This window comes from Apteryx rowi, unplaced genomic scaffold (genome assembly GCF_003343035.1).
Source record: "Apteryx rowi isolate R43461 unplaced genomic scaffold, aptRow1 scaffold_144, whole genome shotgun sequence".
Taxonomy (NCBI): Eukaryota; Metazoa; Chordata; class Aves; order Apterygiformes; family Apterygidae; genus Apteryx; species Apteryx rowi.
Genome location: NW_020447686.1, coordinates 1,143,843 through 1,168,195, shown reverse-complemented (window position 1 = coordinate 1,168,195; position 24,353 = coordinate 1,143,843). Strand labels below are relative to the sequence as shown.

At 37.6% G+C, this 24,353-nt stretch overlaps 1 protein-coding gene across 2 annotated transcripts in view; it reads left to right on the top strand.

Annotated features, from left to right (window-relative positions):
• IPO5 (importin 5) overlaps positions 1–14,667 on the top strand; it is a 44,564-nt gene extending 29,897 nt beyond the window's left edge. For both annotated transcript variants that reach the window (XM_026058197.1, XM_026058198.1), the window contains 10 exons: positions 40–161; positions 710–806; positions 1,328–1,500; positions 1,977–2,088; positions 2,488–2,543; positions 4,730–4,852; positions 5,466–5,685; positions 9,064–9,292; positions 10,854–10,995; positions 13,896–14,667. In XM_026058197.1, coding sequence (XP_025913982.1) covers positions 40–161; positions 710–806; positions 1,328–1,500; positions 1,977–2,088; positions 2,488–2,543; positions 4,730–4,852; positions 5,466–5,685; positions 9,064–9,292; positions 10,854–10,995; positions 13,896–13,982 — 1,361 coding nt within the window. In that variant the 3' untranslated portion in view covers positions 13,983–14,667. The remainder of the gene's footprint in view (positions 1–39; positions 162–709; positions 807–1,327; positions 1,501–1,976; positions 2,089–2,487; positions 2,544–4,729; positions 4,853–5,465; positions 5,686–9,063; positions 9,293–10,853; positions 10,996–13,895) is intronic.
• Positions 14,668–24,353: the final 9,686 nt, after the last annotated feature.

Below are 24,353 nucleotides of genomic sequence, written 5' to 3'. Positions count from 1 at the left end.
TGTAGCATTTTTAGAATTCTTTCTTGCTTTGTATAACAGCACAAGATATGGAGAATATGAGTGATGATGATGGTTGGGAATTTGTAAACCTAGGAGATCAGCAAAGTTTTGGAATTAAAACTGCAGGCCTTGAAGAAAAAGCAACTGCATGCCAGATGCTGGTGAGTAATAGAACAGTCTTAGTGATCTACTTGTTGCTGGACTAGCAAGTCTGAAGCCAGAATCTGTAATAAAAGTATTCGTTATGGTATCAAATTAAGTAAGTATGTGTTTCTTAGCGTGATACTGTTGCACTTGGATTTCGGACTCTTTACTATGCTGTTTACTTGATTAAACATTTCTTTGTACTTGGGGCTTGAATTTTTAAGATGAGCAGATGTTTTTCCTTTACTTCAGCAGAATTCTTAAAGAATTGGAGAAGTTAAAGAATAAATAGTTTCTTTTTACAAATATTGAGGTTTCTGAATTCAATTTTTTAAAAAAACTTATGGATTAATAGTAAGAACTCATGTTGCTATCTGGGTCTCTTAAAATACCGTAACTGAGGGGTAGGTAAATGCATTATTGCATGTTTGCTTTAAAAACAAAACAAAAAACAACCTTTTAACCATTTCCTTGCTCAACTTTCACTGATTGATTGTTCCATAATTTTAAAATATTAGTAACAATATTTTCCCTTAATGCTGGCACTTCTGTGTTTTGGTTTCAGGTTTGCTATGCAAAAGAGCTAAAAGAAGGATTTGTGGAGTACACAGAGCAAGTCGTAAAGCTGATGGTTCCCTTGTTGAAGTTCTATTTCCATGATGATATCCTTTTAATGATTTCTGTGAAAATGGAAATGTGGTTTGGAAGAACCAAAAAGTTGTGCACACTCTTCTCCTAAATAATTTGAAAGTGTAAGCTAACACTTTTAACATAATACATCATGTTCTTTGTAGCAGAAATTTTGTTTCTGAGAACCTTATTTTATGCACAGTATTTTAAGTACTGAATCCCAGTCTTCCCCCCACTCCAGTTTCTCTTAAAAATAAGCTTGCCTGTAGTGTTGAAAACAAACGGTACAGAAAGTATTGTTTGGGTCAACAAAGTGAGAGAGACCTTGAAGAGCTTTGCTGTCATGGCCTGAAACAGGTAACAACTTTTAAATAGCAAACAGTTTAACTTTGCTATGATCTTGATGTGCATCTAATCAGGAAATCAAATGCAGAGGAGTGTAATAACAAATCAATTTTAGGTAGGAAAGTAATAACTTCCCAATAGTAATTGATGCTTGAATTCTAAGCACTTCATGTTGGCTTTGATCATTTTATTTCCTTAATAATAAAACGTGTTCGGGTGGCAGCAGCAGAGTCAATGCCCCTCCTTCTTGAATGTGCTAGAGTTCGTGGGCCAGAGTACCTCACACAGATGTGGCACTTCATGTGTGATGCGCTCATCAAAGCCATTGGGACGGAACCAGATTCAGATGTTCTCTCAGAAATAATGCATTCTTTTGCAAAGGTAGCTTATTTTTTCTTCTTAGAAATATTGTGATGCTACTGTTGGTAGCTTTTTACAGTAAGAAAGAACATGCATGTTATGTTAATTTAAATGGCTAGCAGAAATGCAAAGCCACCTCTAAAAGTATTTTGGTTATGATTTGTGTGTGTGTGTAGCTTGACTATAAACATTGTTATAGCTGATCGAAAAACTTAGTCTTACACTGGTATTTTGATTCTTGCAAAAAAATGTGAATTAACCTAAAATTAATGCTAGATTTCATAATTTTAACCACAAACTAAGTCATGTGGGTGAAACGTACAGTGGTGTTATACCTTATTTCTGTAATTGGAGAATTGATTGTAGTATAAATGTTCTATTTTTGTTATTTCTGTCACTTAAAGCAAAACTTGTATTAATAGCTCCTGCATGTTTCAATTTCATTGTGACTGCTCATTTAACTCAGTACTGAAAAAGTAAAGATTTTATTTTACTAGTGTATTGAGGTAATGGGAGATGGATGCCTTAACAACGAACACTTTGAAGAACTTGGAGGAATATTAAAAGGAAAACTAGAAGAGCACTTTAAAAATCAAGAATTAAGACAGGGTAAGTTATCATGAATTCATGTTTAATGTATGACAGAGGCAGTTCTTAAAAGCAGAAGGTGTTGTCTGTAGCATTGTAGCACTTTTTTAATCTAAATTATTTACAGTTTTCTTAAAGCAACAGCAGGGTCTTATATTTATATGCACTTCCCTTGTCCTTGTGGTGTGTTTACTTCTATTGCTGTTTTCTCATGCTATTTTATACATTCTCAATCTGAAATATGTCATTTTATTTTCTGTTTTTCTGTGAAAGCTCTTTAAAGCTTACTAAAGACAGCAAATCCCAGTTGCATCTTCAGCTATTATGTTTCCTCTTTTCAGCATCTTTTTTTTCCCTTCACAGGCTTCTTACACACTTATAGCAGTGCTGTAATGGTTTAATATTTGTTTTTTAATTTAGTGAAAAGACAAGATGAAGACTATGATGAACAAGTTGAAGAGTCATTACAAGATGAAGTAAGTTGATTTGGGGATTTTTTCCCGCATAGAATGTCAGGATGGAAATAAATAACACAAATATGGCACACTATTCAAAGCATAGTGAATCTTCTCAGAATTATTTTTAACAGGGAGAGTGCACTGTTGGCATATTCCTTCAAAACTTCCATTAAGAATTGTCCATTTGGGTCACACTTGCATATGTGAATTGGAAAATATAAAAGGAATCCTTGTCCAGTATGTTGAAAGAAGTAGTTCAGAATATAGCTTTTCATTTTCTTCCTCATCTCAAACAATTCTTTTTAGGTAACTTTTGACAGCAGACTGCTTTAAAAAAAAAATCTGTATCAACAGTGTCTGTAATGCTATTGGTAATCCAAGGCCCACCTTGCAGACTTATTTTTTTCCTTTGTGCTTTTATAGGCCTGGGTTGCTTTTAAACTTTGAGCAAACCTCTGATACCTGGGCCTCTGACCTGTTAGGTCAGGAGCCTCTCTCAAAAAAGATAGACCTAAAATAGCATCAGAGAAGGACAGCAGAATAAATAGCTGTGCATAATGCATTTCCTTGTGAGAGGGTCCCAAAATGACATACCTGCTAAGATACTGAACTGACCTCTTAATTTGAGGTAGAGATGACTGAAGAGGAGAGAGAATAGTTCTATTAAATCTTCACTGTTATGGAGAACATAATAAAAAATGATAATTCACTGCTGCTTATTAGAAATGGAGGCTACCCAGTAAAATTTAGTAGGAAGTATTTTTGCTACATGATGCCTAAAAGTTGTGAAGTTTGTCTACATGAGTTTAACCTGTTCTTAGACTCCAGAATGCATGTTAACAGATCATGCATCCATATGTAAATATTTTCTTAAATAAAAATACAGTTCTTGTGCCCCTCTTTAGGAATACTTGGCCGGCATTCAAAAGGGTTAAATTCTGGCATCTGCATACTGCTTGCGATTAAGTGATAACAAAACTCAGGTCTTGCTCAGGAGCCTCTCCTGACTTTCTACCTTGTGAATGAACAAAATGAACAGCAGAAACTGTTCAATATTCTTGCAGACAGTGAGATAGGCAGTTTGGAAATAATCCTTTTTATGTATCACTCTGCACTGGTAAGGAGTGAAAAAGCTAGCAAATAGAACAGTTCCACAGAAGCTGAATCTATGCTCTGCAAGAGTTTCAAGGCATTTCTTTAAATGCTTTAACTTCTATTTGATCTCACTGATTTYGATAAGTCACCAGACACAGCCCTACTTTAGGCAGTTGTTAAACTGCCTATTAGTACAAATTGCATACCAGACCAGGTGGACCACCTGGTCTAATGCGGCAGGGTTGTGGGGTTTTTGTTTTCCAGGTTTTTTTGTTGTTGTTGTTTTTTTCTATTTTCATTTGCGTGTATGTTCCAGAGGTATTGCTTGAATTATACCTTGGCAGTGCAGAAGTTGTCTAAACAGCAAGGGTTTAAATTTCCTGTTGTGGTATGCTGCCTTTTGCACGAGAAATACTTTCTAGTTTCTCACTAGAGACCAGAAACTAACTTTATTCCATTTTCTATGCCTATGACAGTATAAACTGGTTAAAGAAATCATACCAAGTACAACAGAACTTGCTTTAAAATGAAGTCAGTTTTTTCCTGACGCAAGCAGGTTCAGGGAACAACTTTCAATCCTCACTTGCAAGTATAATGCGAGTTGGTAGCTGAATCTGAGCTATAGAGTTCTTACTTCACCAATTTAATGCATCGGTTGTGCAAGGTAGAAGATGAAACTGAGGGATAAGAGGAGACAATTAATATTCCTTATTTTTGCCACAACCTTCTATCACAAAGGCAGTTTATCTATTTACTCTTCAATAAAAGCTTGTTACAGTATCTGTAAGCTCCAGGAAAGGGTCTTCTGTCTTCTATAAAGGGGATCCATTGAAGCATTAAATCTGCCCCAGACAGTGTTTGTTATAATAAAATGTGTCCCTGAAATGAACCTTTTAGTCTAACATGATTGAGCACCCCAAGTTAAATAGCAATCAACTTTAAACATAATACCAAGAGTTGAAAAATAGTGAACTTAACAAGATTGTTTTTACAAAGCCAAATCAATAAATAGCTTTATTTTGTTAATTTAGAGACCTTAGCATTTCATGTGACTTTTGGTATTTTTGAGACTAACAGTCTTTATGTGAGTTGCATTCTTTTCCCATCAGGATGATAGTGACGTTTATATTTTGACTAAAGTGTCGGACATTTTGCACTCGATATTCAGCAGTTATAAGGAGAAGGTGTTGCCATGGTTTGAAAGGCTATTACCACTAATTGTCAACCTAATTGTAAGTACCTTGGATTCTTTTAATTTGACTTTGATTTGTTCTGATATGTGATAGGGCTTCCATGCTGGATTCTCAGAGAACTTGGTAGACAAAATGTAGCAATCATTGTTTTACTAAATAGAGTCATTTCAAAGCTTATTCTGGATCTGATATGAATCATGCAAGCTGTTACCTGATGCTTTTTAAACAACTGCAGTGCTGCGCTAATTATAACTTTTGTGTTACAAGACCCAGAATCATTGACACAAACAACAATTTCTCAAATTTAATTTGCCTGGGAGTATCTGGTCCTCTCTAAAAGAGATTTCAAGAAGAGGGCCCAAAAAAGTGTGACAGGTTAGTGGGAATAACTGCGCATGAAATAGGTAACTGAGCATGAAGTGGAGGTAAGAGATTTAGCCTAAAACCATTACTCTTTTAATTAGCTCGGATATTCACCCTGATTCTTCTATTTTGTTCAAAAACTGTCATATCTGTAAGACTAAACTTAATCTGTGAAGAACTTGATAAAAATTCTAGACTGCTGTTACAATGAATTTTTGTTGATAGAATCATTGACTGTACAAAAATACCAAATTTAAGATGGCTTACATGTTATCTGTTTTTGATGCAGTGTCCACATAGGCCATGGCCAGATAGGCAGTGGGGCTTATGCATTTTTGATGACATTGTAGAGCATTGCAGTCCCTCCTCATTCAAATATGCTGAATACTTCCTGAGGCCAATGCTACAGTCAATATGTGACAACAGCCCAGAGGTTAGGCAAGCAGCTGCTTATGGTGTTGGAGTTATGGCACAATTTGGTGGGGACAGCTATCATCCTTTTTGCACAGGTATGTACATTCACCTGGTAAAGCTATCTAAATGACTCTGCCGAAAAATGCTCATTTTTGGTAAGTGATGTCATGGTCTCTTCAGCAATGAAATAGATTGCCAATATGACTTGTGGGGCACACTGGTGATTATTATTAAAATACCTGAATTCCCTGGATTTTTAATACTCTGCTTAGGAGCATTTTTGTTTGTAGCACTTATTACTTAGTAAAGTAGGTTTACGTACTTTTTGAAAAACATGGTCTGAAGTGCAAATACGCATTTCATAAAAATAGCTTGCTTGTACACAGCTGCCTAAGTAGTGGCTCTCTATTAATACTACCATATGGTTACATCTTAAGGCAAAATCCTTTGGTTTAGATGTCTGGCAAAATTATACAAATGCACTGTAGTAGGTAGTAGGCTAGAATACAATTAATGTGGCCGTCTGCTTTCTCTTTATGTAAAGGAGGCCTGACTTGTATGATTAAGATAAGCATTATTATACTTGTTTTGGAACAAAGTCTACTTTATTTCTGAATGGCTCCAATTTCTCTAAAACTTCAGATTCATCTTGAATTTAAAGAAATTAATTATCTGCTGTCACTCTTCTCACTAGTCAGCAGAGTTAATTCTGAACACACCACATTGCATCCATATTAGAGAAGTTTTTCCTCTTTTATATTTAGTCAGCTGTTTCAAATATATATTTAATTCCACTTTCATTTACAATTCATGTGAAATGATTTAAGAGTGCGGGAACCATGTGATGTTGATAAATTAGTACTTTAACACAAGTTTTACCTCAAATAGAGGTTTTAACTTTTCACTATTAATGTAAATACGACTGTGTCACATGGTGACAATCAAGACCAAATGTCTGCTTAAAATACAGGGGGGGAGGGGAGCAGGGCAAGGGGGGAAAAGCCTTGAAGTGAAATATGAAGAACATTAAAATTGTCTAGAGATGTTTCATGAAAGTTTTTATGTAAATACCAGATCAAAATCTCTGTTCCACAACTAGAGAAGTAGAGACTGAGCTCAAGACAGTTCTGAGTTTGGAGTTTTTTCTTCTGCAGTTGAAGTGCAATTTTGTCAGTTATTAGACTTTACCTTGGACTAGTTAAACTTTGTAACAGCTTTGATCCTTTTCTTTGTATTTGGACAAATGATCCTTGATAACAGGAGTGTTAACCTTCCAGATACTTGGCTTCTCCTTTAGTTTGATGTTTAGCTAAAGTAACCTCTTTACTTTGCAGCATACAGCCTATTAGGAGGCAGCTTATTAGCAGGCACCTCTAAAGTATTTTAAGTACTGTTGATATACATATAAGAATATTGTGATTTATTTTAATAGATGAAGATGTGCTCTAATTAGAAACAATCAAAATCCATGGCATGAGAAACTATCTACCCCATAGGTTTTACTGTCTTCTCTGAAAACATACTTGTGAGCTTTTATTTACAATTTAATTTCTTTACTGATTAATATTTAGCCACAGTATATTGTTCTATTTTAGCTTTGTAGCAGTATGTTAAAACTCCAAGAGACTACTCAGAAGATGGCTTAACATGAGTAATTTTGGGGAGTCAGATGAACAGAGATAGGAATATAGGGGGAACTTGCAAATGGCATAGGAGCTGCAATACGGTGAAACAAAAAGAATTAAAGATAGAATGAGGAAAAACAAAGAAATGAGTTTGAAGGAAAAACTGCAACAAATAAAGTAACTTTATAAATGGGGAAAGAAGTTTTCAAGATTCCACAGTTTATGGGACTGTCAACATTACATCTTTTTTTTTTTATGTTGGCTGGAGAATATAATCAGCTATTCTCTGTGAATAACGTATTAATGAACCACATGTGCTTCTTCCTAAATCTTACTAGTGACCTTCAATATTTTGGTATTGGAAGATGTTATACAGACACTATAGAAGATGATCATCTTTTATAGTCAAAAGCTATTTTCAAGGTTTAACTACTGCAACATCTCTATGAGAATAGATCTGTTTTTCTAGACAAGAAAAAACTCTAAGCTGACTCATTCTGATGCAGTTCTAATTTCATGGCTGCCAGGACACATGTACCTACACACTCATTCATTAGTATTAAGCTGTATGAGGAAATGAAGGTGAGATTTAGCTTCAGTAATCATGGTGGCCTGAGCATAAAATGCAGACCCAGCTTGCATGGACACTGGGCAGCTCTGTGAAACAAACTGCTTTACAGAGAAGTCTAGCATCATTCAGTCTCCATTCAAAATGCAAGCAGGTGGTTCTGATGACCCATGTTTATGCTGTTCTGTAACACTTACCAGCCCCGTAAAATTATCCTCTTCCAGCTCAGGGTTAATCATGTTTTTCCATAGCTGCTAAACTCTTCAAAAACCTAATTCACTAAAGCTAATGTACTAAGTGTCGCTATGTACTACTTAACTGCAAAGCTGCTGCTTACTCATCAAAATGTAGTAGTGTGAGATCTCACACTTCTTCATTAACTAAAGTTTTGAAGTGTGCTTTCTGTATGACTTCACAACCTGTCCTCTGTTGCTGCTCTAGAAATTTTACAGTTTTAGGATTATATTTTAGCAAAAGAATACAGGGGCCATTGTTTCCACATCTAGAGTGCTTCTGAAATCTCCATGGATGCTAGTAACTAAAAGCATGATATTAGTGTTCATTAGAAGTGTGCATGTGGTTGCCGGCATGACCTTAAAAATCGCTATTAATCTAGCAAGAAAATGGATGTTTTTCTTAGCTGTTTCTACTTTACTATCTGAACCATGCCAGGTGGAGTGATCAGATGAGATGATTCCTATGAGTTTTTCCTGTTGCATCTAAATGGGGTGTGTGTGTGTATATTATATATATGTGTGTGTACAAGTAATGGATATACGGCAGGCATACACACTACAGGCATGCGTTGCAGTCAGAATTTGTGAAAGCTGCTGTATTCCTGCTTTTCATCATCCATGTTTATAGACCTTGTGAGATAACATAGATAATGTTTTTCTATGTTTTTACTATAAATTACGATGTCTTCCGTATTACAGATTGCATAACTTCAGTGGAGAGATACAGGAAGTTTTTTTTTTTCTTTTCTCCCTGCATTTATAAAGCAAACCCAAACTTCAGTAGTAGCCATTTTCTTGTGTTGCCTTGCATAGCTGTATCTATCTGTGTGCCTTTCATATGATGGTTGTTTACTGGGGAAAAACCTAAAAGCTACAAAATGTTGGGGCCTGTGGATTACTGAAATTTTGGTGCTTAGGTGACAAAAAGAAAACAACTTAATTCATTAACTGTCTTTAATGCATGTAATATTCTCATGTAGAATTTCTGGTGCTAATATAACTTGGTTGCACATTAAACTCTACTCTTGTCTTGTTTGCAATTAGAGGCGCTTCCATTGCTGGTGAGAGTTATTCAGTCACCAGATGCCAAAACCAAAGAGAACGTCAATGCAACAGAGAACTGCATTTCAGCTGTAGGAAAGATAATGAAATTCAAGCCTGATTGCGTAAATGTTGAGGAAGTCCTGCCACACTGGTTATCATGGCTTCCCCTTCATGAAGATAAAGAGGAAGCTGTTCATACTTTCAGTTATCTGTGTGATTTAATTGAGAGGTAAGGTAAAGTCTTGATATTAATGCAGAAAGTAAGCCTGTTTGCAGGCTGGTGGTTCTTTTCCTTGCATTCATTTTCCAAAATTGAGAAACTTTCAGGTTAATCTGCATGTGCTGTAGAGAAGATAATTTGGAACACCAAAACTGAACTTTCCACAATGTTATTGCTCTCTTTAAACAGTCAGTAGTCTTGTCCTAACTAATATCTGTATGGCTTGAAAAAATTCCTGACAGCTTTATATTTACATGGTGGGAGAGGATCAGCCAGGAACTTATAAAGAAAATTTCAGGAAAATTTTTGATACACTGTTTGCCTCTCAACATTGATAACTGATCAGGTATTTTATTTAAGAGCAACATGCATGCACTTACAGCCTTGCTTTCATAGCCTTTTAAACTAGCTTTGTTCCTTGTTGCTTTCCAAAAGCTTGAAAATGAACAAATGGAAGTATGAAGTAGAAAATTAAAAAATACAGATAACTTCATGATACAGTGTTGTCTCCCTTAATAAGTTTAACAATAATTGAAATTATTATTACAAAAGTATCTTGTTCCACAGGTTGTTCTTTAGATTTGTGCTCCCTCCCATAGGTCAGTGGAAAAAAAAATTCTGCTGCTGGAGGTTGTACTTCATATTTGAGAGAATATCAACTTCTTCTGAATTATTATGTAGCAGCCATACCCTAACTATTGGCCAATACTATGTATTACAGCTTAGTGAAAAAGTAAAAAGAAAAGAATGTAGCAGAAAAGACTATGAATATCTCACATCTGATGGTGCTTTAAGGCAAGGATTTAAAATAAATGGTGGCAAATGAGGTCTCTATACTGGTAATATTCCAGTACAGTTGTGTAGAGACACCATACCGGTAGTGACACGTGCATGCATGCACATGTACAGAAATCCAAAATTATAGTATAGCAGTACTTTTCTTGTACCCAGCTCTGTGCAGATGGCCCAGCCTTGCTGTATACTTCTCTGAGCTCTGTCAGTACTACAGTCGCAACCTCTATGTTCCAGCAGGGATAGGTGGCAGGGCTGGAAGTTGATCATGTTTTCCACCCAGATCCCTGGTTGCCAGCACTCCTCTACTCCAACACTTGGCTGGAAAGAGGGAGCAGAACTATTTACTTGTGGTGTCAACAAGTGTTGGCAGAGCGATGTAGTCAGTGATGCTCTCTGAAGCTAGTAAGACAGCCTCCTTCCCCCTGCAGCACTGAGGGAGAGAAGTCAGTCATTCTAGGCAAGGTGTTTCTGTCACACTGTTTACAGTTCCATCCACATGGAACTCAGTAGTTCTGCAAAGTACAGAACTTCTTTGTGATAAAGTATAGCCTGATGAAATAACTGTCTGGTTAACTATTAACAGGAGAGGGAATGTTCTTCCAGCAGACAGCAAAGCTATGGATACTTATGGATGAAAGTTTCCAATGAAACTGGGATGTAAATGAACAACTTGAGAATAAGATATCTCAAAATCACTCAACCTACATGTTAAAATATTTACTTATTTTTTGGTTAAACAATTGTTTATCTGTAATATATATTTTGATTGTAACAGCAACAACCCAGTTGTCCTCGGTCCCAACAACTCTAATCTTCCCAGAATATTCAGTATAATTGCGGATGGTGAAATTCATGAAGCTATTAAACATGAAGATCCATGTACCAAGCGATTGGCTAATGTTGTTCGCCAAGTGCAGGTAAATACATGCTTACATAGCTGCAAAGGGAACAGTTAGAAGTAACTGAATTGTTAAAGCAGTTTTGAGAGCCTTGTCTCCATAAAGAAGGATGCTTCAACAAATGATCTATTTCTTGAAGATGCTGGATGCACATTGAACTATTACTGATAAAATTGGTAATGCTTACACTTTAAAGCCTGTCTCTTTTGATAAACTTCTCAAAAGCTTATCAATTAAAAAAAGCCTTAAGATATATGCAGCTAAATGGTTAACGTGCTAGCCTGTTTCAGGTTTTTCTTTCTTTTTTTTTTTTCATATGAGTTTTTAAATACCTTTCTGAAATGGTGAATATTAACTTCTGGATTTTGGGCAAAAGTACTGTATTGGCAAAACCATCGGATAAGGATGTCCTTCAGAAAGCAAAATCTGGAGAGAAATCTGCCTGTCTTCGCATCAGTGAACTCTACTGCAGGATTTTATCTAATATGTGGTTCCTGTAAGGGTCCCCGGCACCCAGTGGTGACCTACTAATACAGCAGAGGCTTGCAGCCTTTGCTAGAGGATGAGTTCAAACCACGAGTAATTTTACTACTGCAGTCTTTAATCCAGTGTAAATAGAGGTTGTTGCTCAAAGGAGTAGTGCTTTTCCTATCTTTGGGGAACTGCTGCAAGGTTCACTTCCTTTGTGACATAATGAGGACTTGTGGTGCTGGGTAATAAGAATATCTGAGAAGCACTAAAGCTGCACCTCTCCACAGTAACAGGTAGTCATGCTAACAGAACAGATCTGATCCAAATCCAGGGCCAAATGTCATCAGGTGGACTTGTTTGACAGTTGTAGCAGCTAGTGATAGTGTTAATGATAGAACCTGCTTGCCTGGCAAGCATATAGCTTATAAAAAATAGGATTTGGAGTTTGGTTTATAGGGTTTGGAGCAGCAGCTCTTCAATCATTGTCCATTCTACCTGGCATGCTTCCGCAAAACTCAAGTTCAAGAGTGTTAGGAATCCTTGATTTTTTTTTTTTAATTTTTTTTTTTTTTTTTTTGGAAGTGATTCATGTGGATGAGTGTGTCAGCCTGCAAGATGTGTTATGTCTGGTACAAAATGACATTATTATAACTCTTTAAGTGAAGGCATAAAAGGAAATAGAACCAAGCAAAATTTCAAAGTGAAGCAGTTTTAGAAGGGGCTGGTTTGGATTCTGGTTGACAGATGRGAATCCTCTGCTGTTTGTTTCTACAGTTAAAATCTGGGCATGAATCATTTATTAGTCTATGCTAATACCTTTGTTCAGTATCTTAAATGCTCAAAGGGAGTTTTTTGACCAATACAATGGCACTATGTACATCTGTAGATGAGTTGCAGATAGAGAAAAAGGTCTTGTTTTGGCCAAGGTTGGTAGATGCATTTAATACTGAAGTGATACTCCTGCCTTGGTTAATTTACTTTCAGACTGGGAAATCTTAAAGGTGTGGGGTTTGGGAGTTTTTTGTTTGTTTTTGTTTTTTTTTAATGGAATTTTAGATTACCTTTATTGATCTCAAATCTCTCCACACATAGTAATTTGACTTCAGTAAAGCACTGTAAGTGTACCATAGAAGGTACTTCAAAGGATCTGTAGTTGCTAACAGTCTCCTGGAATCTGGGAAGAAGCAGTGAATAGAAGGAAAGACTTTTTTTTTTTTGCAATGATCTGAGTAAGCTGTTCCACTGCCAGCATCTAGCATGACTAACACTATGGCCATAGTTGGAATTAAATATGAACTTTCTCTTTTCTTCATGCTTAAGTATTCCTAGAGCAGAAACAGTATTTCAGTGGCAGTACCAGTTTAAACGTGTTTCAGAAATACTGGAATTCTTTAATTCTGCAGCATTCCATTTTCTATTGACAATCTAAAATGCCTAATCTTATCAAAAAAATGTTTATCAAATTCTCATTAGAATTCTGTGAATCCATTTTTCTTTGATGTAATTACTCTTAATGTGTGTAAAAAGAGTTACAGGCATTACAATTGAGCTGAAGATAGAATATATCAAATTTAAATAGAGCTAAACAATATTTTAAAATGTACTTGAAGTACACACCAATCACAAAGGCCCATCTAATGACTTAAAGCCAGTCATGTGTAATACTTTTCTATCACTGTCATTCTAAAGCAAGGTGCCAATTACTCCCTAATTCTATTGATAACCAAAAATATACTTTTTCCCAACCTTTTTTAATTTTCAGGCTATTTTGATAGTATTAGAACCAGTCTCTTCTGATGGTGACTTTAAAAGCTAGCGGCTTAGCAGAGGGCTGTGGTCACACTAATGAGGTATAGTGAGGCAAAGGAGAGTGTAGATTTTACATTTCCCAAGATAAATGCTATGTACATTTTCTTCTCTTTGAGTGGTAATTTACCATTCTTCTCACTGAAGAATAATTGTACCTTGCATTTGCAGCAGAATTTTGCACATATGCACTTGTGTAGTTTGCATGCTATAATCAGTGAATTGCAGGTGTATCAGTGCCCAGAAGATACTCCTGCATTTAAATGATTCTGTTTTGCCAGAATATTGATCTTTTAACTTCAGTGCAAAACAGAACACATGGTTATCCTATGGCTAACTTAAGAATGAAGAGTTAAATTTATTCTGATTTGACCCACTTAGTTACAGAGAGTTCCTAGGAACTTCAAATCAATTATTTTGGTTTRGTCTAACCACAACTTGCTTGCATTTAGCATTTTAGAGCATCTCTAACTGAACCTATGCAGGACTGTGTGTAACTGAAGACTTAAGTCTTTTCTCTTTTGTATATATACTGCAGGAATGAGCCCAGTGGATGCTGAGCTTTGTAAAACATGAAAATTTAGTATGTGCCTTAGAAGCTTGTCAGCCTGTATAAACACAACTTCTCATTTGTTTTCTAGACTTCTGGAGGACTGTGGACAGAATGCATATCACAGCTCAGTGCAGATCAACAGGCAGCCATACAGGAGCTCCTGAACTCTGCTTGAAGGGCCTTAATTATCATCTGCAAGAAAACTTAACTCCAAATAAATGTTTACCCTATTGTTTAGGTTTCTTTGTTTCTTTCTTGAGTAAAACAGAACTGTAGTGCGTGTAGGCCATTCTTCTGCAACCTACAGGCAGTGGCAGCAGGAACAAGTATTCTCTCAGAATGGTGTTTAAATCAATTTCTATCCCATAACACTGAAGAAGTTTCCTGTAAACCCTACAACAGCACTGAAGAATATTTTTCTAATGGTATAAGCCATCCATATGATGGTGAAAGGGAAACAAGTGGCATTTTCTCATTAGACATAATGAATTAAGAAACAACTTTAAGACCTTGTATTCAGCAGTAGATGTACGTTATAACAGATTAAAAAAAAAAAAAACAACTCTACATCTAGTGTTAATTGTATTAATTGGAGTGTGAGTCTTTGTAGGGTAGAAAGCGTCCTTCTGCCCAGCAAGTTAATAGATCAAAAGATGAAAAACTGAAGACAAAAACATCAAGCATGAAGACCTCATTGATGGCACTTTCAGATTCCCCAAAACAACTTGTACAGTGACTCAATGAGGAAAGCTGTTCAGCTTCCAGCCCTTGAATGTGAAGTCTCTTTGGCATGTCTGACAGTATCTCATTCACTCCTCAATAAATGACATTGAAACACAAGAAGCTTGTGTAGAAGTTCAGTGATGTGTGGTTCTTTCAATTTCCTCTTGTGAAAAGATGCAAGTAACAGACTATACGAGTCCTAATTTTATATTTGAAACTTTGTATATTGTTGCCTATTGCAGATTTTATGCATTTTTGTTTCTTGACTTTTTAACAAATTTTTCACCCACGTGTACAATTGAAATTCAATGGCATTCCTCTTATGACAGTAAATTTAAATATCTTGACTTAAAACTTTTTCATATTCAGATGCAGTTGCATTTCATAACTTATAAAATGTAGCATTGCTCCAGCTGCAAGTGTGCAACAGGTCTGGCAGCCAGTAATAACATTATCGCAGTATGTGTTTTATTTAAAACAATTAGATATAATTGATAGCTTGACCTGAAAGAATCAAAACTTGGGTTTTTTGTTTGTTTTGGGGTTTTTTTGGTGATCCAACAGCAATACACCATTTACCAGCTAACAAAGTCTTTCTGGTGTATCTGATTTCTCACAGAGTTTAGTGTGAAGTTTTCACATTTGTATTTCTTTGAGGATGTTAATATAAGCATTCATGTTGAAAAAGACTTCAGTAGAGAACTAAAGGTTTAGTCAATCAGTCTTGAACCATGGAAATTTTTTGAAAGAGGGTTTGAATTTATTCCTTTATAACAAGAAAGAAATAGAACTTCACACACAAATTCCTCTCCAACTCCAAAGTAATCTTAGCTTTGTTTTTAAAAAATGATGTTCAAATAAAACAATACAAAATGATGTGTATTAAAGTAAAAACGCTGTCCAACAACATGATAACCAAATGTTTCCCTGACATAAAATGCCTTAATCGTATAGAATAACATTGCAGTTTGTTTAGAGGCAGCTAAAATCGTCAGTATGACAAAGCTGCTGCTGTTCCAGCTCCCACTTTGTTAAATATTTGTTAATCCTGAATTTGCACAAGTTTGAGCATTCATACTTGTGGAAAATGAATTCCTAAGGATTCTCTGTGAGAGAATTAGTAAGTCAGGTCAGTTCTCAAGCACAGATACCTGACTACAAAAATAGTTGGGTTATTTCATGTCCTTGGCCTTTCCTGTATTTTTGAAGTATTTAGTTCCTATATTCCTTTATTTCCCCTTGGTTTAAAACATTTACATTTTTCCCTGCTGCTTGCTTTTTGTACTTTTTCTGGAAGCTGTGGGCTTAGGGTTTTTTTTTTTCCTTCTTCTTTTCTGTTGGGCTACTACTATGTGGAGAAAATAGTAGCACATTTGGTATTACCACTGAAACTGCATTGACTTTGGCCCTCTTTAGCACAAGAGAGCAGCATTTGAGTTGCTGTCCTAATAGGCCAACCTTAGTCTTTTCTTCTTCCCTCCAGTCCAAGTAAAGGAGACCAGACAGGACCAGGAGACAGGATTGCTCTATGTGCCAGAGCCAGTGAAAGGCAACTTTGCACAGTTGCTTCTACCTTGTTAACTATCATTTTGTCAGGAAAAGGGCATTGAATTAGTCAATATACCAGAGAGACAGGTCCATTCTACTAAGTACCTGGATTTCATGTCTTGCCTGTCCTCTCTGAATTTGTCTGGGTTAATTCAAAAGTTTCTGTAGCATTCTTTTCAACTCGCATAAACTTTAAAAACTCTAGACTCACTTTCCATCTGTTTAAGTTATCTGAATCACTAATTTTAGCCATTCAAGTCCCTTATTTGATGCTTATGGGAGTAGAAAGCTATTGAAGCCTTAAAGCAGTCTCGATCTTCCACAAGTGCTGGAGTGCTATTGCCCAAACAAAAAATTTTCTGAGTGGCTTTATGTGCAACTATCAAAAGCTAAAAAGCCATCCTTGGGAAGGACTTGAAGGACTCTACCTATAGAGCAAGTGATTACTGATAGGGGAAGGGTGATAATTTTTTCCAAACAGCTTTCTTCAATGTATGGCTCTAAATCATGCTTTATCAAAATATCTAGCCATTGCATTCAGTAAGAGATCATAAGATCTCCTAATGTAACATAAAGAGCATTGCAAACGATAGCAGCAATCTGCTTTGTCAGAACCAGGAAGTATCTACCCTTGGTGCCCTGGCAAAAGTGCTCAAAAGTTGTATTCAGTAACAAAAAACTAGAATCCCATACATGCTTCAGACATTATAACATTCCCATATTTTAGTTTCATTAGCTTTGTTTAACCATGAGGTAGTAACTAGCCTTCGTTAGTATCATTTTCAAAAACAGATTATCTCCTGAAGCTTAGGTGTGTTCCCATTTAAACTCTCATCCGTTCTTATTGTTCTGAATGTGAAATTGCATAATCTCTGTTTGCAGCTCTAGGATGTTTACAAAAACATTAATGCAGATAAATGTCTAGTTACCTTTGCCTGGCTTTGTTTAACAGAAAGATGACTTGAGAATCCTGTGCAAGATCTATGTAAGAAAATGGCTTGTAGACTTGACTTCATGTTTTTTATCACAGGGTTTGTGTACTGTTGTGACGTTCTGTCATTACCTTTTCTCTGCACAGACTTCAAAGTAATGCTGAGGGCAAGGGTTGGTATTCTCCAGTATAGATCAGATATATTATTATGCCAAATGTTGTCTATTATTCTCTACAAATCTAGATCTTTTAGTCTCATGTATGGAGTACATGCATGAGAATAACATGTGTTGCACAGCTGGAATTTTTGATGAAATAAAGAATTAAGGAAGGTGACTGTCCTAGTGACTGTGTGTATGCGGGTATGTACTGGGTGTGCATCTGCCTAGGCTCTTGAATTAGAACTTTATTTTTGCCTTACTGGTATCCATAGAGGTGCATCTTCCAAATACGATGCTGGTGTTATTAAAAATAAAAAAGTCAAGTATTCCCCACACCATATTTTTTCAGCTCTTGATTTGAAGCATTTTACTAAGCATCTTTGGGCAGCAACCTTAGTCTTTGTTATTTTATCATTCAGTCCACCATTAAGTTTATTTATTTGCTACTTGCGTAAAGTTTAGTGACTTGTTTTGGGCATGAAGGTCCTTTATTTGAAGTAACGTATTTTTTGGCTTCAGGAAAGCAGTAAGCAGGATTTAAAGAGATCCTATTCCCTTCTTTTGATGGTCATGAAATTGTTTGTATTGCTTCCAGGAAGAACATCTTTCAGGACAGCTTAGCATCTGTTGAGACTTCAAAGGTCTGGATTCAGCACTGGATAAGATGCATGGAATTCATCTTACCTGATATTAGATATCTATAACAAAGTTTGTACGCAAATAGTTGTCTGCACCCCTATTCAATGAAGGGAAGTAGGTGCATCTAAATTATCATATATTTCATCATATGGAAGTGTTTGACACGAAAGGAGACTACCACCTGAGAGCCATCTACTTTGTCCATTGCTGCGAACTGACAGAGTTGTTAGTACTTCAAGTGTTCCTTCAGATGGTGTTTATTATTACCCATGCAGTGGCTCACCAAATAACCTCAGTAGTTATACTGCAATGCAGCTACTTGGAAACACTTTGATTTCCTCAAATCTATTTTTTCCTGCTTCTAGAATCAAACAAATATAATACCTTTCTCCAGTAGTCAGACAGTCCCCCTGCTGCCTCATCACAGAATCACAGAATAGTTGAGGATGGGAGGAACCTCTGGAGATCACCTAGCTCAAACCCCCTGCTCAAGCAGGGTGACCTAGATCACATTGCCTAGGACTCTGTCCAGACGGCTTAATATCTCCAAGGAAGGAGACTCCACAACCTCTCTGGGCAACCTGTTCCAGTGCTCAGTAAAAAAGCTTTTCCTTATGTTCAGATGGACCTTCCAGTGTTTAAATTTGTGCCTCATCCTGCCACTGGGCACCACTGAGAAGATTCTGGCCCCATCTTCTTTACACCCTTCTTTCAGATATTTATATGCATTCATAAGATCCCCCTCAGTCTTCTCTTCTCCAGGATGAACAGTCCCAGCTCTCTCAACCTTTCCTCATATGACAGATGGTCTAGTCCCTTCATCATCTTAGTAGCCCTTCACTGGACTCACTCAAGTAGGTTCATGTCTTTCCTATACTGGGGAGCCCAGCACAGGACACAGCACTCCAGTTGTGGCCTCAGCTTGGCTGAACATAGCAGAAGGATCACCTCCCTCGACCTGCTGGCGATGCTCTTCCTAATACAGCCCAGGATACCATTGGCCTTCTTGGCCACAAGGGCACATTGCTGGCTCATGGTCAACTTATTGTCCACCAAGACCCCCAGGTCCTTCTCTGCACAGCTGCTCTCAAGAGGTCAGCCCCCAGCCTGCCCTGGTTATTCTTCCCTAGGTGCAGGACTCTGCACTTCCCTTTGTTGAATGTCATGAGGTTCCTCTCCGCCCACCTCTCCAGCCTGTCCAGGTCTCTCTGAATGGCAGCAAAGCCCTCTGGTGTATCGGCCATTCCTCCCAGTTTTGTATCTGCACACTTGCTGAAGCTGCACCCTAACCCTTCATCCAGGTCACTGATGAATAAGTTGAGCAATACTGGACCCAGTACTGACCCCTGGGGGACACTGCTAGCTACAGGCCTCCAACTAGACTTTGCATCACTGATCACAACCCTCTGAGCTTGGCTGCTCAGCCAGTTCTTGATCCACCTCATTGTCCACTCATCTATCCCGCGCTTCCTGACCTTGCCTATGAGGATGTTATGGGAGACAGTGTGAAAAGCCTTGCTGAAGTCAAGGTAGACAACATCCACTGCTCTCCCCTCATCTACCCAGCCAGTCATCCCATCGTAGAAGGCTATCAGATTGGTTAAGCATGATTTCCCCTTGGTGAATCCATGCTGACTACTCCTGACCACCTTCTTTCCCTTCCTATGCTTGGAGGTGGCATCCAGGATGAGCTGCTCCATCACCTTTTGAGGGATGGAGGTGAGGCTGCCTGGCCTGTAGTTCCCTGGGTCCTCCTTCTTGCCCTTTTTGAAGGCTAGAGTGATATTTGCTTTCTTCCAGTCCTCAGGCTCCTCTCCTGATCGCCGCGATCTTTCAAAGATGATTGAGAGTGGTGTCGCGTGAAGGGAGGGACGGAAGGCCCTTCCTTATCTTTATAATTTACGTTTGCCTGCCAGAGCCCCCCTGTTTGAGGACTTTCCCTGGGTCAGTTTCACAAAGTAAAAAGAATAAGATTTTATTAAAGCGACAGATACAACAGGTTCGGAATTGCCATTGATGAATGCACTTGCTGCTACAAATTTTCCTTCTATGAGCTCAAACTAACAATTAAGGGCTTTCAATAATAATATATTTTCCCGGGTAACGTCCRAYGTTTGTYGGAGGCRCAAGTCTTACCAAAGAGGCGTCCCTGTTTGGGGGAGGGGAGAAGGAGGCTCGCTCGTCAGCAATCTCCAGTGAACAGGTCRGCGGTTCAATTTTCTYCCCTTCCAAAAACTTTAGTGAGCTATCCTCTGTTTTATAGTTGCTGAAGGTGGGATGTGGAAGCGCGGCAGACATACTTCTTTGGCCAGATTGCCATTTGTGCGGTTGTTGGGGGTATGCCCCCCCTTATTTACATATCATTACGCAGCAAAGGGTGTGATTTTTAATATGGTAAGCAGGGATAATGAGGCTGGGGGTACTATAGGTCAACAGTTAGTCTGTGAGCAGCAATTATTTTTTGGGATGCAACCCTTTGTGGTCAGGAGTGGACCGTGATACCTCCGTCTCGCTCCCTCCTCCGCCGTGCAGCTGGAACAAACTGTCTGGCCTTCACCAGCTAGTTCGTTACTCATGTTGCAAAAGGGTGGTGTGCTTTGGCTGCCACGTACTGTTTTTCCCTTGTGCCCTCTTATCTTTCTCCCTGAATTCTCTCTTGTTCCCACAGAGTGGCCTAGCAATGACGTCTGCCAGCTTCCTCTGCATTCATGGGTGCATTCCATCAGGGCCCATGGACTTGTGTACGTCCAGTTTGCTTAAGTGATCCCGCAGCAGGTGGTCCTCGACCAAAGGAAAGTCTTCCCTTCTCCAGACTTTCTGGTCTCTGTGGCCTGGGATTCCTGAGGGCCGGTCTTACCAGTAAAGGCTGAGGGGAAGAAGGCATTCAGTATCTCAGCCTTTTCTGCGTCCTTTGTCAACATGGCCCCTGCCCCATTCAGCAGTGAGTCCACATTTCCCCTGGTCTTCCCTTTGCTACTGATGTACTTAATAGCAGCCCTTCTTGTTGTCCTTGACATCCCTTGCCAGATTAACTTCCAACAATGAGCTTTGGCCTTCCTAGCCTTATCCCTGCCTATTCGAACAATGTGTGAATATCTTTTCAGCTCTCAACAAGATTTCACAAATGATTGAGGTGTTTCGTGTCAGGTCCATCATAAATGGTCTACTACCTAATCCTTATTCAAATATGTGGTTTAGACGTTCCTATTTCCAGAGGGGTGTAACCAGCTCCATCTGTATCTCCCTTTGTCATTGGGTTAGCTACATTTCTCTCTGGTCTCAGACTTCTGGATGCTATTAACAGGTACAATACTAAGTTTTTCCCTCTTTGCCACTACTGAATCCACTTTCCTCTGTCACAAGAGCCTTCATCACGAGACATTAAGCACTACTACAGCCCTAGCATAAAGTCGGTTTGCTCTTATTACAGGAAAGGTTCTTTACAGAATCTCTTTTGACCTCAAAAGCAGTATGGGAACTGGAGAACCATTCATGTCTGGAGAAAGCTGTATGTTTTTATATATTTAAATACAAAATGCTAATCTCAGTGATATCATTATTACAGTAGGAAATCTAGGTTTTGTCTCTTGAAATTTAAAACACTTTTCTGTCTTTAGTTTTCACAGGCAGTGTTGTGTTTCTTCATGGACCATGAAGCCTAAATTTTTGACTTTTACCCTTGTTGTGTGTTCCCAGATTTTGCCTCCAGAATTGACTCTGATCTTTCTAATTACCAGATAGATATTGCTGATACTGATGGTGATAATCCCTGACAGAATTTTTTGCTCCTTCCAATGTTGGCAGGACTGATACACTATCTACATACTGTTGAGTTGGTAGGGTAATAGACACTTTCCTGTCACATACAGAATTAATTCAAGTAGTTTCAATAGGCAGGATCTTTGTTGCCCCTAAGAAGACACATGACTGTGCTAGAAATACACACTCTGCAAAGCACATGCTAAGTGGTCCTCTCCAGCAAGCATCACTGGATCCAGGTAATGAGGGACAACATAATTATAGTGTTCTGCATAAAGAAGGGGCTGGGCAATGATCATCTTTAAGACAGCATGTTTAACAAAATTCCTTCTTGCTGTACAGAGAAGAAACCAAATGCCCTTTCAGCATCTCTATTTAGAAAACCAAACTGTGAGTGGACAGCCCGGGTTGATGATCTCAGAGTGCTCTTTCAAGACCGGAGCTCATGTGAAATCCATCTCTTTGTTTTGGAGGACACGACAATTTCTGCTCTGAGGAGACTCTATCAGATCTGTTCCTAACATTGTGGTTTAGACCTCTAATGTAATTTTTTTCCACATGTTTTCAAGAAGGTAAGGTAGGACCTAGCATGTTCAAGGCAGTTTTGATTTTCATGATTTTGCTTTCTCACTCAAGCAGCTGTCTGTGACCTTGCTTCAGGTACAATGAATTTTTGCCTCTGGTAAACCATGAAATCAAAATGTCTTTTGATGAGTTTAGTATTGGTACTATCCTTGTTTTATGAATAACTTAAGCTAATATAAAACTAGATGCACACAAGTATTTTTAGTGGAGTTTCACTTATTTAGCATTAGATACTGAAAATTTAACAATAATCAGTAAATACCTTAAACCTTTTTTTTTTTTGGAGAGTGGAGTGTGTTGTTCATGTTGCTTCTAGCAGAGAAGCTTCCAAGCTATTCTACAGCATAAGCTAAGGAACACTGGTTCCTGAAATGGAATTTTGGACTGTTGCAGTGATCCTTTTTTGGATCTTCCAGCAAAGCGGGAATGATACAAGTTAGCAGGTATTTCTGGGGGACCATTACCCACGAGTAAATACTGAAGTATTCTTGAGTTAGCAGTAATTCATGCAACTTTTCAGTTTAGTTCCAAGCAGTTTAACTTGGAAGGCAGTTATTTGTCGCTCATTTTATTAACACCATAATCACTGGTGGCTACCCTTTTGGGATGACCAATGTCATTTTTTGAGGAAGAGGAGGGAAAAAGAGGGATAATATTTTTTCTACTTACTATTTCTGCATTAAACATTAAACATTAAAATATCACTGAAGTATAGTATTTCATGTATTATCTGCTGTTAACAAAAAGTTGTTCTTTAATAAATGCACAATCCTATCTTGAGGTGATGGGGTTGATGTAAATTAACTAAAACATTTAATATTCAGTTCATATACTATTTTAAAAACCAGCAGTAATTTCCAACCAAAAAAGCTGATTCAGACCTGTGAAAAATGTGATTGCAAAACAGTATCTTGAATTGGGGAAGCTAGTCTTGCCTCAATTACTTTAAGCAAGTTGTGCAGTCACTATTTTTGAATATCTATTGATAATAAATATCAAGAGACATTTTCAGTGGGGATTTTTGTAATGATAATTATTTGTATATAAATTATCATGTAAAAATTGTCTGCTTAGGAGTTGATATTTCTGAAAAAGTTTAAAAGAAATTGCTAAAATGGGGCCAAATCAACAGTTAGCTTAAAGGGTATGGATATAATTATTATACTTCACCAGTTCTATGCTTCAAGTAAAGCTGCTTCTGGCCAGTAGATGGAGATGATACAACTGAACATTAGAAAGCCATGCATTTGTATTAGAGAAGTTTTTGTTTACTTTATAGTCCCTAGATTCTTTCCATTCAGAATGGTAATATCAAAAGCCCGAAGGAACGATTTTTTCTTAGGAGTTTCTAAATAAGACCATTTTATACTAAAGGTGTAAAACTGTAACTTTTGTTTGCTTACAAAGCACATGTACAGGACAGCTAGTTTGTCTTAAGAACTGCTTACTGCAACCATAGAGGAAGAAAACAAAAGAGAGTGTTGTAATGTTTTAACCAGGTCTTCTCCCTATTCCCATTTCTCCTGTCATCAAAAAGTCTGAATCAAATATATATTGGTCCATAAAAAATGTCTTACTGTAGAATGAGACAGCTATAACAATCTTCTCCTTGCCACTGTTAAAGCAAATACTATGTTTCCTCATCTATAGGGTAAGGAGAAAATGAGTTTCATTCTAGGTTGCCTGTCTATCTCTGGCAGCAAGTGAAAAGGAACTGCCGCTATGTAGATGAGCTCCTGAGGCTCTAAATTAACATCAAAAAGTGTGGATGCCTGTCCTTAAAATGAACAAAAGCTTTGAGATGACATTGTTGGGGGTGGCAGAATGGAGATAAGAAAATACATTTAAAATTGAAAGACAAAAATGAGTAACCGGAAAGAAAATAGATATGAAATCTGAGAAGATGAAGTCCCTTGTTTGATCTCATGGCTATTAAATAAAATCTTTTCATAGAATATTATTACCCTGAAAAAAAACCATATAAAATGGCCTAGACCAAAACACCAGATTCCTGGGAAACAGACTCATCCTCTCACCGCTCTTATGGCTGAATATAAAACAGAACCCTAAGTGGTTGCCCACTGTAACTGTTTTTTTCTAAGATAAACATTTAATAAAGTTTTATAGATCCAAATATAAGTGCAGCAGATAATTTTTGTCCTGGCTCATTTTTCAGTAATCTTGTCTGTAGTGTTTGGTC